At 44.6% G+C, this 13,755-nt stretch overlaps 1 protein-coding gene across 1 annotated transcript in view; it reads left to right on the forward strand.

The window, feature by feature from the left end:
• fam189a1 (family with sequence similarity 189 member A1) overlaps nucleotides 1-13,755 on the forward strand; it is a 141,030-nt gene that overhangs the window by 126,604 nt on the left and 671 nt on the right. The window contains exons 7-11 of the mRNA XM_064977240.1: nucleotides 1,748-1,895; nucleotides 11,886-11,952; nucleotides 12,121-12,819; nucleotides 13,015-13,086; nucleotides 13,331-13,650. Of these exons, the coding sequence (XP_064833312.1) occupies nucleotides 1,748-1,895; nucleotides 11,886-11,952; nucleotides 12,121-12,819; nucleotides 13,015-13,086; nucleotides 13,331-13,650 (1,306 nt within the window). The remainder of the gene's footprint in view (nucleotides 1-1,747; nucleotides 1,896-11,885; nucleotides 11,953-12,120; nucleotides 12,820-13,014; nucleotides 13,087-13,330; nucleotides 13,651-13,755) is intronic.

A 13,755-nucleotide genomic window follows, 5' to 3' on the forward strand; every position in this document is an offset into this window, starting at 1 on the left:
TGTCTTTACGCACTGAGGGGGTTTGATTAATCTCTCCTGGTTGCCCGTGTAGGCGTGTTTTGCACTGTGATTTACACCTGGTTCCCTCCCCTCTTTAGCTACTTTTTGCCATGGAACTTCCCCGGGCTTCCCGTTTTAGGGAAGCTTGGTTCACAATGAGGCTCGGTTTGATACAACTCCTAGTTTGATTATTTGGTTTTATCCTGGCCCAGAATCATATTTTATTTTAGTGATTGATGGCAGAGTTTAAACTAAACACATATGTTTGATTAAATATATATATTGTAAGTGGCTAGAGCAAGTTTGACATTTATTTAAATATTTTATTTATTTAAACTTTATTCAACTAGGCAAGTCAGTTAAGAACAAATTCTTACTTACAATGACAGCCTACCAAAAAGGAAAATGCCTACTGCAGGGACGGGGGCTGGGATTAAAAATTAAAATAAATACAATATAAATATAGGACAAAACACACATCACGGCAAGAGAGACAACACAACACTACATAAAGAAAGACCTAAGACAACAACATAGCAAGGCAGCAACACATGACAACACAGCATGGTAGCAACACAACATAACAACATGGTAGCAACACAACATGGTAGCAGCAGTAAACATAGTACACACATTATTGGGCACAGACAACAGCACAAAGGAAAAGATGGTAGAGACAACAATACATCACACAAAGCAGCCACAGTGTCCATGATTGAGTCTTTGAATAAAACTCTCCCGTTTGAGTATTTGTTGCAAATCTGATGGCCGAATAGTAAAGAACACCTAGCCGCTCGAGAGCACCCTGACTTGCCGATCTATAAATTATGTCTCCAAAATCTAGCATGGGTAGGATGGTCTTCTGAATCAGGGTTAGTTTGGCAGCTGGGGTGAAAGAGGAGCGATTACAATAGAGGAAACCAAGTATAGATTTAATTTTAACCTGCAGCTTTGATATGTGCTGAGAGAAGGACAGTGTACCATCTAGCCATACTCCCAAGTACTTGTCACCTCATACTACCTCAAGCTCTAAACCATCAGAGGTAGTAATCACACCTGTGGGGAGAGGGGCATTCTTCTTACCACACCACATGACCTTTGTTTTTGAGGTGTTCAGAACATGGTTAAGGGTAGAGAAAGCTTATTGGACACTAAGTAAGCTTTGTTGAGTGTTTAACACAAATTCTGTGGAGCCCTTGAGCCAAGCCACTCACAATGCTCAGTACAGACTCAGAATGTTGTAGTGCTTTGTTCAGGAGCACTGGTCAAGTAACGTCCATGGCCTTGTGTAAATGTGCCATTGATCTCCTTCCACTTGGTATAGGAGAGTCAGTTCCATTTCCACATCTTTGAAGGCATGCTGATCCAGCTGCTTGGCTAGATGTCATGTGTCCTTGTCAGTTAGGCTGTAAATAGAAACATGCAGAGGAAGCCTTTGTAGAGTCCCCTAGCTGAGGGCAGAAACATGTCATGACATCATCATGCGCTGGATGATTAATTCAGACACTCAAGTTGTATTTTATACTCTGCCACTTCACAGGAGAATGGGTTTTAATTAAAAAAGATGGCTCGGCTCTTGCATGGGTGAGATATTTTTAATTAACACCACATGAAAAACAATGTGCCTCTCAACCAATTGAATGTGTTTGTTTACTCAAAATTGAAGTGTTGCTGGATTGAGGAAGAAGACGATATTATTATTATTTCTCTCCTCACACCTTTCCTCCCTAATGTTTCTCACATTCAGAAGTCTACATCTGGACTTTCCACACTCCCCGTTCAGTACCATCTATGGAGTGCCCATCAACAGCCCTGGGACACTCTACCCCTCTGAGTTGCCCCCGTCATATGAGTCTGTGGTGGGGTTGGGGATGGGGCAGACCCATGCCAGTCAGGTGAGTATCACTACCATCCTTCCCCCATAAAAGACCAGTGTACTAGCCAGCCTCTTTCTAACATTACACGTTGTCTATTCACAGTCAGAGTAGTTTAGAACCCCTCTCACTGTTGAATACGTCCCTGTTTACATGCACATTGTAAGAACACAACTACAAAGGAGAGTGCTAAGAAAGGCATTTTGGCTTCAGAAGAAGTTGTTGTATGAGATCACAAAGAGAGAAGGAGAAGTACACAGAGAGAAGCTAGCCAGTTAGAAACTCAGATGATGTTTCTATTTGGGTTGAGGATTAGTGAGGTGAGAGGATTTTATGCTCCTCTCTCTCTCTGTGTAAATTGCTGCCACAGGCTCTAATAAAGGACAAATAATAAAGACGTGTAACATTTCCTTATGCAGATGACCCAATTCACTGCTGACCTCATAAGGCCTCCCCTAAGGCAGCAGCACACACATACAGTGCATTCAGAAAGTATTCAGACCCTTTGACTTTTTCCATATTTTGTTACATTTCAGCCTTATTTTAAATTGGATGAAATAGTCCCCCCCCCCCTCATCAATCTACACACAATACCACACAATAACAAAGCAAAAACAGGTTTTTAGATATTTTTTTTTTGCAAATGTATTAAAAATAAAAAACTGAAATATCACATTCATTTACATAAGTATCCAGACCCTTTACTCAGTACTTTGTTGAAGAACCTTTGGCAGCAGCGATTACAGCCTCGAGTCTTCTTGGGTATGACGCTACAAGCTTGGCACACCTGTATTTGGGGAGTTTCTCCCATTCTTCTCTGCAGATCCTCTCAAGCTTTTTCCAGTTGGATGGGGAGAGTCAATGCACAGCTATTTTCAGGTCTTTGCAGGGATCGGGCTTGGCCCTTCAAGTACATTCAGAGACTTGTCCCGAAGCCACTCCTGCGATGTCTTGGTTGTGCGCTTAGGGCCATTGTCCTGTTGGAAGGTGAACCTTCGCCCCAGTCCGAGATCCTGAGCGCTATGGAGCAGGTTTTCATCAAGGATGTACTTTTCTCTGTTCATCTTTCCCTTGATCCTGACTAGTCTCCCAGTCCCTGCTGCTGAAAAACATCCCCACAGCATGATGCTGCCACCACCATGCTTTGCCATTGGGATGGTGCCAGGTTTCCTCCAAATGTCACGCTTGACATTCAGGCAAAAGAGTTCAATCTTGGTTTCATCAAACCAGAGAATCTTATTTTTCATGGTCTGAGAGTTTTTAGGTGCCTTTTGGCAAAGTCCAAGCGGGCTGTCATGTGCCTTTTACTGAGGAGTAGCTTCCGTTTGGCCACTCTACCATGAAGGCCTGATTGGTGGAGTGCTACAGAGATGGGCAGATATGGTTGTCCTCCAGAAGGTCCCCCCATCTCCACAGAGGAACTCTGGAGCGCTGTCAGAGTGACCATCGGGTTCTTGGCCACCTCCCTGACCAAGGCCCTTCTCCCCGGATTGCTCAGTTTGGCCGGGCTGCCAGCTCTAAGAAGGGCCTTGGTGGTTCCAAACTTCTTCCATTTAAGAATGATGGAGGCCACTGTGTTCTTGGGGACCTTCAATGCTGCAGAATTTTTTTGGAACCCTTCCCCAGATTGGTGCCTCGACACAATCCTGTCTCGGAGCTCTACAGACATCTCCTTTAACCTCATGGCTTTTTCCTTCTCTGACATGAACTGTCCACTGTTGGACCTTATATAGACCGGTGTGTGCCTTTCCAAATCATGTCCAATCAATTTAATTTATCACAAGTGGACTCCAATCAAGGACATCTCAAGGATGATCAATGGAGACAGGATGCACCTGAGCTCAATTTCTAATCTCATAGCAAAAGGTTTGAATACTTATGTAAATAAGGTATATGTTTTTTTTATATGCAGTTGAAGTCGGATGTTTACATACACTTAGGTTGGAGTCATTAAAACTTGTTTTCAACCACTCCACAAATTTCTTGTTAACAAACTATAGTTTTGGCAAGTCGGTTAGGACATCTACTTTGTGCAAGACACAGGTCATTTTTACAACTGTTGTTTACAGACAGATTATTTCACTTATAATTCACTGTATCACAATTCCAGTGGGTCAGAAGTTTACATACACTAAGTTGATTGTGCCTTTAAACAGCTTGGAAAATTCCAGAAAATGATGTCATGGCTTTAGAGGCTTCTGATAGGCCAATTGACATAATTTTAGTCAATTGGAGGTGTACCTGTGGATGTAGTTCAAGGTCTAGCTTCAAAACTCAGTGCCTCTTTGCTTGACATCATGGGAAAATCAAAAGAAATCAGCCAAGAATTCAGAAAAAAATTGTAGATCTCCACAAGTTTGGTTCATCCTTAGGAGCAATTTCCAAATGCCTGAAGGTACCATGTTCATCTGTACAAACAATAGTATGCAAGTATAAACACCATGGGACCACGCAGCCGTCATACTGCTCAGGAAGGAGACATGTTCTGTCTCCTAGAGATGAATGTACTTTGGTGAGAAAAGTGCAAATCAATCCCAGAACAACAGCAATGGACCTTGTGAAGATGTTGGAGGAAACAGGTACAAAAGTATCTACATCCACAGTAAAACGAGTCCTATATCTACACAACCAGAAAGGCCGCTGAGCAAGGAAGAAGCCACGGGTACAAAACCCGCATAAAAAAGCCAGACTAAGGTTTGCAACTGCACATGGGGACAAAGATCGTACTTTTTGGAGAAATGTCCTCTGGTCTGATGAAACAAAAATAGAACTGTTTGGCCATAATGACCATTGTTATGTTTGGAGGACAAAGGTGGGAGGCTTGCAAGCCGAACAACACCATACCAACCGTGAAGCACGGTGGTGGCAGCATCATGTTGTGGGGGTGCTTTGCTGCAGGAGGGACTAGTGCACTTCACAAAATCATCATGATGAGGAAAATTACGTGGATATATTGAAACAACATCTCAAGACATCAGTCAGGAAGTTAAAGCTTGGTCGCAAATGGGTCTTCCAAATGGACAATGACACCAAGCATACCTTCTAAGTTGTGGCAAAATGGCTTAAGGACAACAAAGTCAAGGTATTGGAGTGGCCATCACAAAGCCCTTGACCTCAATCCTGTAGAAAATGTGTGGGCAGAACTGAAAAAGCATGTGCCAGCAAGGAGGCCTACAAACCTGACTCAGTTACACCAGCTCTGTTCGGGGGAATGGGGCAAAATTCACCCAACTTATTTTGGGAAGCTTGTGGAAGGCTACCTGAAACGTTTTAACCAAGTTAAAGACAATGCTACCAAATACTAATTGAGTGTATGTAAACTTCTGACCCACTGGGAATGCGATGAAAGAAATCAAAGCTGAAATAAATTACTTTACTATTATTCTGACATTTCACATTCTTAAAATAAAGTGGTGATCCTAACTGACCTAAGACAGGGAATATTTACTAGGATTAAATGTCAGGAATTGCGAAAAACTGAGTTTAAATGTATTTAGCTAAGGTATATGTAAACTTCCGGCTTCAACAATATATTTGCAAAAGTTTCAGAACCTGCTTTTGCTTTGTCGTGGGGTATTGTGTGTGGATTGATGAGGAAAACAATTTATTTAATCGATTTTAGAATAAGGCTGTAACCTAACAAAATGTGGAAAAAGTCAAGGGGTCTGAATACTTTCCGAGTGTACTATAGGTTTGATGGAAAAAGTCTAATTTAGATGAGATACAGAAGACACATCTTGTCTGGTAGAACATCAAATCAAATTTTATTTGTCACATACACATGGTTAGCAGATGTTAATGCGAGTGTAGCGAAATGCTTGTGCTTCTAGTTCCGACAATGCAGTAATAACCAACAAGTAATCTAACTAACAATTCCAAAACTACTGTCTTATACACAAGTGTAAGGGGATGAAGAATATGTACATAAGGATATATGAATGAGTGATGTTACAGAGCATCATAGGCAAGGTACAGTAGATGGTATCGAGTACAGTATATACAGTGCCTTGCGAAAGTATTCGGCCCCCTTGAACTTTGCGACCTTTTGCCACATTTCAGGCTTCAAACATAAAGATATAAAATGTATTTTTTTGTGAAGAATCAACAACAAGTGGGACACAATCATGAAGTGGAACGACATTTATTGGATATTTCAAACTTTTTTAACAAATCAAAAACTGAAAAATTGGGCGTGCAAAATTATTCAGCCCCTTTACTTTCAGTGCAGCAAACTCTCTCCAGAAGTTCAGTGAGGATCTCTGAATGATCCAATGTTGATCTAAATGACTAATGATGAAAAATACAATCCACCTGTGTGTAATCAAGTCTCCGTATAAATGCACCTGCACTGTGATAGTCTCAGAGGTCCGTTAAAAGCGCAGAGAGCATCATGAAGAACAAGGAACACACCAGGCAGGTCCGAGATACTGTTGTGAAGAAGTTTAAAGCCGGATTTGGAAACAAAAAGATTTCCCAAGCTTTAAACATCCCAAGGAGCACTGTGCAAGCGATAATAATGAAATGGAAGGAGTATCAGACCACTGCAAATCTACCAAGACCTGGTCGTCCCTCTAAACTTTCAGCTCATACAAGGAAAAGACTGATCAGAGATGCAGCCAAGAGGCCCATGATCACTCTGGATGAACTACAGAGATCAACAGCTGAGGTGGGAGACTCTGTCCATAGGACAACAATCAGTCGTATATTGCACAAATCTGGCCTTTATGGAAGAGTGGCAAGAAGAAAGCCATTTAAAGCCAAAGATATCCATAAAAAGTGTTGTTTAAAGTTTGCCACAAGCCACCTGGGAGACACACCAAACATGTGGAAGAAGGTGCTCTGGTCAGATGAAACCAAAATTGAACTTTTTGGCAACAATGCAAAACGTTATGTTTGGCGTAAAAGCAACACAGCTCATAACCCTGAACACACCATCCCCAATGTCAAACATGGTGGTGGCAGCATCATGGTTTGGGCCTGCTTTTCTTCAGCAGGGACAGGGAAGATGGTTAAAATTGATGGGAAGATGGATGGAGCCAAATACAGGACCATTCTGGAAGAAAACCTGATGGAGTCTGCAAAAGACCTGAGACTGGGACGGAGATTTGTCTTCCAACAAGACAATGATCCAAAACATAAAGCAAAATCTACAATGGAATGGTTCAAAAATAAACATATCCAGGTGTTAGAATGGCCAAGTCAAAGTCCAGACCTGAATCAAATCGAGAATCTGTGGAAAGAACTGAAAACTGCTGTTCACAAATGCTCTCCATCCAACCTCACTGAGCTCGAGCTGTTTTGCAAGGAGGAATGGGAAAAAAATTCAGTCTCTCGATGTGCAAAACTGATAGAGACATACCCCAAGCGACTTACAGCTGTAATCGCAGCAAAAGGTGGCGCTACAAAGTATTAACTTAAGGGGGCTGAATAATTTTGCACGCCCAATTTTTCAGTTTTTGATTTGTTAAAAAAGTTTGAAATATCCAATAAATGTCGTTCCACTTCATGATTGTGTCCCACTTGTTGTTGATTCTTCACAAAAAAATACAGTTTTATATCTTTATGTTTGAAGCCTGAAATGTGGCAAATGGTCGCAAAGTTCAAGGGGGCCGAATACTTTCGCAAGGCACTGTACATATGAGATGAGTATGTAAACAAAGTGGCATAGTTAAAGTGGCTAGTGATACATGTATTACATAAGGATGCAGTAGATGATGGGGCGGCAGGGTAGCCTAGTGGTTAGTGTTGGACTAGTAACCGGAAGGTTGCGAGTTCAAACCCCCGAGCTGGCAAGGTACAAATCTGTCGTTCTGCCCACTGTTCCCAGGCCGTCATTGAAAATAAGAATTTGTTCTTAACTGACTTGCCTGGTTAAATAAAGGTCAAAAAAAAATGATATAGAGTACAGTATATACGTATACATATGAGATGAATAATGTAGGGTATGTAAACATTATATTAGGTAGCATTGTTTAAAGTGGCTAGTGATATATTTTACATCAATTCCCATTATTAAAGTGGCTGGAGTTGAGTCAGTGTGTTGGCTGCAGCCACTCAATGTTAGTGGTTGCTGTTTAACAGTCTGATGGCCTTGAGATAGAAGCTGTTTTTCAGTCTCTCGGTCCCAGCTTTGATGCACCTGTACTGACCTCGCCTTCTGGATGATAGCGGGGTGAACAGGCAGTGGCTCGGGTGGTTGTTGTCCTTGATGATCTTTATGGCCTTCCTGTAACATCGGGTGGTGTAGGTGTCCTGGAGGGCAGGTAGTTTGCCCCGGTGATGCGTTGTGCAGACCTCACTACCCTCTGGAGAGCCTTACGGTTGTGGGCGGAGCAGTTGCCGTACCAGGCGGTGATACAGCCCGCCAGGATGCTCTCGATTGTGCATCTGTAGAAGTTTGTGAGTGCTTTTGGTGACAAGCCGAATTTCTTCAGCCTCCTGAGGTTGAAGAGGCGCTGCTGCGCCTTCTTCACAATGCTGTCTGTGTGAGTGGACCAATTCAGTTTGTCTGTGATGTATATGCCGAGGAACTTAAAACTTACTACCCTCTCCACTACTGTTCCATCGATGTGGATAGGGGGGTGTTCCCTCTGCTGTTTCCTGAAGTCCACAATCATCTCCTTAGTTTTGTTGACGTTGAGTGTGAGGTTATTTTCCCGACACCACACTCCGAGGGCCCTCACCTCCTCCCTGTAGGCCGTCTCATCGTTGTTGGTAATCAAGCCTACCACTGTTGTGTCATCCGCAAACTTGATGATTGAGTTGGAGGCGTGCGTGGCCACGCAGTCGTGGGTGAACAGGGAGTATAGGAGAGGGCTCAGAACGCACCCTTGTGGGGCCCCAGTGTTGAGGATCAGTGGGGTGGAGATGTTGTTGCCTACCCTCACCACCTGGGGGCGGCCCGTCAGGAAGTCCAGTACCCAGTTGCACAGGGCGGGGTCGAGACCCAGGGTCTCGAGCTTGATGACGAGCTAGGAGGGTACTATGGTGTTAAATGCCGAGCTGTAGTCGATGAACAGCATCCTCACATAGGTATTCCTCTTGTCCAGATGGGTTAGGGCAGTGTGCAGTGTGGTTGAGATTGCATCGTCTGTGGACCTATTTGGGCGGTAAGCAAATTGGAGTGGGTCTAAGGTGTCAGGTAGGGTGGAGGTGATATGGTCCTTGACTAGTCTCTCAAAGCACTTCATGATGACGGAAGTGAGTGCTACGGGGCGGTAGTCGTTTAGCTCAGTTACCTTAGCTTTCTTGGGAACAGGAACAATGGTGGCCCTCTTGAAGCATGTGGGAACAGCAGACTGGTATAGGGATTGATTGAATATGTCCGTAAACACTCCAGCCAGCTGGTCTGCGCATGCTCTGAGGGCGCGGCTGGGGATGCCGTCTGGGCCTGCAGCCTTGCGAGGGTTAACACGTTTAAATGTTTTACTCACCTCAGCTGCAGTGAAGGAGAGTCCGCATGTTTTCGTTGCAGGCCGTGTCAGTGGCATGGTATTGTCCTCAAAGCGGGCAAAAAAGTTATTTAGTCTGCCTGGGAGCAAGACATCCTTGTCCGTGACTGGGCTGGTTTCGTTTTTGTAGTCCGTGATTGACTGTCTGAGCCGTTGAATTGAGATTCTACTTTGTCTCTATACTGACGCTTAGCTTGTTTGATAGCCTTGCGGAGGGAATAGCTGCACTGTTTGTATTCGGTCATGTTACCAGTCACCTTGCCCTGATTAAAAGCAGTGGTTCGTGCTTTCAGTTCCACACCAATGCTGCCATCAATCCACGGTTTCTGGTTTGGGAATGTTTTAATCGTTGCTATAGGAACGACATCTTCAACGCATGTTCTAATGAACTCGCACACCGAATCAGCGTATTCGTCAATGTTGTTGTCTGACGCAATACGAAACATGTCCCAGTCCACGTGATGGAAGCAGTCTTGGAGTGTGGAATCAGCTTGGTCGGACCAGCGTTGGACAGACCTCAGCGTGGGAGCTTCTTGTTTTAGTTTCTGTCTGTAGGCAGGGATCAGCAAAATGGAGTCGCGGTCAGCTTTTCCGAAAGGAGGGCGGGGCAGGGCCTTATATGCGTCGCGGAAGTTAGAATAACAATGATCCAAGGTTTTGCCAGCCCTGGTTACGCAATTGATATGCTGATACAATTTAGGGAGTCTTGTTTTCAGATTAGCCTTGTTAAAATCCCCAGCTACAATGAATGCAGCCTCAGGATGTATGGATTCCAGTTTGCAAAGAGTCAAATAAAGTTCGTTCAGAGCTTGGGGGGGAATATATATGGCTGTGATTATAATCTAAGAGAATTCTCTTGGTAGATAATGCGGTCGACATTTGATTGTGAGGAATTATAAATCAGGTGAACAGAAGGATTTGAGTTCCATCAGAGCGGGTATAGATTTCAGTTTGATGAGTTTAACGTAACATCCTGTTTTTCCTTTGAACTCAATCATGGAGGTACTATTGTTGTCCACCTGGAGAAAATGTGAGATGTCACTTCTTCAAGAAATATAGTTGGTTTCCTGTTGAATGCAGTTGAGTCGTTCCACCAATTGGGTACCTTTTGAGAAGTGGAACTTGGTAAAGAAAATAACATTTGATTTCATCTAATTTTAATATTGTCATTAAGAGCACATGTTCAACTTCCTAAAAAAACATGTTTTCCATTCTCTTGAGGTTAAATTAAAATTTTTTTTTATAGTAATTGCCTATAAGTGCCAAATATAGTAACAGGGTTGACTGTAACAGGGTTGACGATTTCATCTTAAATCAGCCATACATCCCCTTGTGACAGGGGGGATTGAAGCTTGTTGTGTGCAACAGGGAGTGCAATTGAATGCTAGCTGAACCATTCAATCATTGGCGCAGTCATCTGTTTAGGGCTGAGTGGTGCTTTATGGCTCTCCTAAGACAGACAAGGGCTTATGTCTCTTACATGACAGTGAAGGGAAACCACAGGAGACAAAGACATAGGAATCGAATCTATATCAAAGCTGGGTCATTCCACAAAAAGAGTGCCTTTTGTGTCCCTTTGATATTTTAAGAGACATTGGTGCACCAACATTTTAGAGCAAAATATATTATTTTCTCTAAAATGTAATACCAAAAGGCTTCCCTTCCTCTTTTAGAGCTCTGCACAGATCTCCTGAAAATGATCTTCTAACAAAGATTCTGTGAATAAGGTCAAATCAATATAGAGTTTTCTCACCTGAAGTACATGCCTTTGAAGTGTTGATGCAGGGGAAAGCACCTCAGGGGACTGGCTACTGTTAGATGTATGCCTCATAGGGGAGCAGCTGCAATAGGAGGGATCTAGATTCCCCCTGAATAGACATTCTAGTCGCTCACCTCTTGCAGGTTGACAAGAATAGAGGTATGGACCTGAAATGATCAGTTTGTACAGGTGACTGCAGCTTATGAACGGTAAGACAGAGGTATTGTATTGGAACATACTTTATATTAAATGGTACTACAGACATGACACAGCGTTACATGCTTCTAAGACCCTGATTATCCTTTTCCATATTCACTGCTATGATTTAGAAATACTCATCATGATGGGATGAGAAAACAAGCACACCTAATGCATAACATAATAAGCATTCAATTATTTAAGAAAACCACATTACAGTGACAGTTCACCACCTCTAAAATGTCAATGGAATTCCTGATGTGGAGTGGGTGATGTGTGCTTAGAGAGCTCTCTACTGGCCAGAGTGTGGTACTGAGCACATGGTTGCCAGATGTGTCGGGAAGAAGCAGCAGCCTCTGACAGATGTTCTCCAAAAGGATTCTCTGCCTTTCCCACCTGTTCCTCATCTTTAACAAGGGTTTCACTAATGGCAGATTTATTTGGTTTCCTCACTCACTATCCCTTTGGAAATGTGTGTCACCTTTGTTAACTGTAAGAACTAATCATGTGTCTGTCTGTCTGTCTGTCTGTCTGTCTGTCTGTCTGTCTGTCTGTCTGTCTGTCTGTCTGTCTGTCTGTCTGTCCATGTGCTCCTCTCTGCAGGTCACTACCAGCATTGATCAGTCCAGCCTCTGTGAGAGAAACGCCACAGCTGGTCTCAGTACTCAGGGTAAGGAAGGCTTAATCACTATCGCTACAGCCACCCCTCACACCACTTTGACTGTGTGTGTGAACAGGCTGGTGTGTCTCACCCATAGGGTTGAGCCATGTTTGATATCTATGCCTGTACTGTAATTTGGTGCAGCTGATGCTTGTGCTCTCCTGTGTCTTGTCCCAGGCTCGGTGGACAGTGCCTCCATAATGGTATCAGAGGAGGTAGCAGAAATTCCAGACCACAGTTGCTCCTCAGAGGATCTCTGTTCCCTGGAGGTGCAAGGCTCTGACTCCTCTCCCTATGGCACACTGCACACCGCCCCCACTGATGGCAGCTCCATCAGTCTAGAGTTCAGTGCCCGCTTCTCCCACCGCCACCGCGGCCTGGCCCGGGTCGACTACACTGGCTACAGCGAGTCCTCCCACACCCAGGACTCCATACCCCGCTCTCCAGACTGGTCCATAGAGAACGTCAACATACTGGAGCATGAGGAGCCCAAGGGAGGAGTAAAGCTACATGCAAACCTCAGAGAACGAGCCAGTAGGAGGCAGCTGATTCTTCCTGTCCCTCCTACTCCTCCCTCCCTGCCCTCTGCCTCCCCCTCTGCAGCCGCAGCCACAGCCTCCATAGAGGTAGCCACAGCAGCCCAGAGCCTCCCTGCCTGCCCCTCCACGTCCCCCCCTTCCCGGCCCCGTGGCTCCCGGCTGTGCTTCAGTGTGTGGTCCCCATCCTCCTCTTCCTCCTGCCCGGCCTCGCAGCCCCCTTCTACCTCAGCGCCCGCAGAGCGACCCCGCATGCTCCGGTCTGGCAGGAGGTATCGCAAGCTGGCTCGCATCGTACGCTCCACCAGCGACCCCATCTCCTGTACCTCCATATCTGGAAGTACGTGAGTTGTTCCTGTGTCGGCACGGCATTGTTCCCCATGTGTTGTTTAGGAAAGATCCGGTCATTACTGTTGAGATGAACCGGGTTAATCAGACCACATAGGCAGCTAGTATCACTTCATTTGGTGAAATGCAAATAATATACTTTAGCATAAGTACTTGTTCACCATAAGGCTAACATCTCCCTCTGCAGGTGACAGCTGTGGCTGCCCCTCTGCAAGCAACCCTCCTCCTGAAGATTCTCCGCAGACTTCACCAGAGCAAGGTAACGCCCACCCCACCAGAGCCTTTTACCACCCCTCCACTATGTACGCCTTTCACATCTCCCCACCAGATCACTCCCCACCTAACCTGGCAGTCTACACATACAGTACCTCTGGCGAAAACACCCATTTAGACCAGCGACTTGTAGGTGAAAATAGCGTTCACCTACAGAATGTGCAAATGTGTTGAATATGTTGAGTCCCGCCTGATTGGATGTTGTATGTTTGTGTCGTTGGTGTGTTCAGAGTCTACAGAGGTGGCAGCTCCTCCCCACGCCGCTGCCAAAGTCAGCACCCGCAGTGGTAGGAAGCAGAAGGAGGGGAGGAAAGTGGACATCCGCCTCAAACCGCGAGCCCTGCACACGGTCTCCAACGAGCGCCCACACTCTCTGGCTGACCTCAAGACGTATAAAGACACCAAAATCCTGGTGGCCAAATTCCTGGAGCACTCCAGCTGCAGTCTACCTCCAGAGGTCCAGCAGGTGGTCAACAGCATCAAGTATGTCATCAAGTCTGACGAGAGACACATGGAGGAAGCTATATTCAGTGCCAATGTCATAGATCAGGTACGTCTATCGATGAGCATGAGTATGAATGCATATGAAAAAAAGCTGGTCTGATAACTTAATGAAACCATTGTTGGATCATTCTGGGCTAAACTGTTGGTCTGT

Source organism: Oncorhynchus masou, chromosome 1, assembly GCF_036934945.1.
Source record: "Oncorhynchus masou masou isolate Uvic2021 chromosome 1, UVic_Omas_1.1, whole genome shotgun sequence".
NCBI lineage: Eukaryota > Metazoa > Chordata > Actinopteri > Salmoniformes > Salmonidae > Oncorhynchus > Oncorhynchus masou.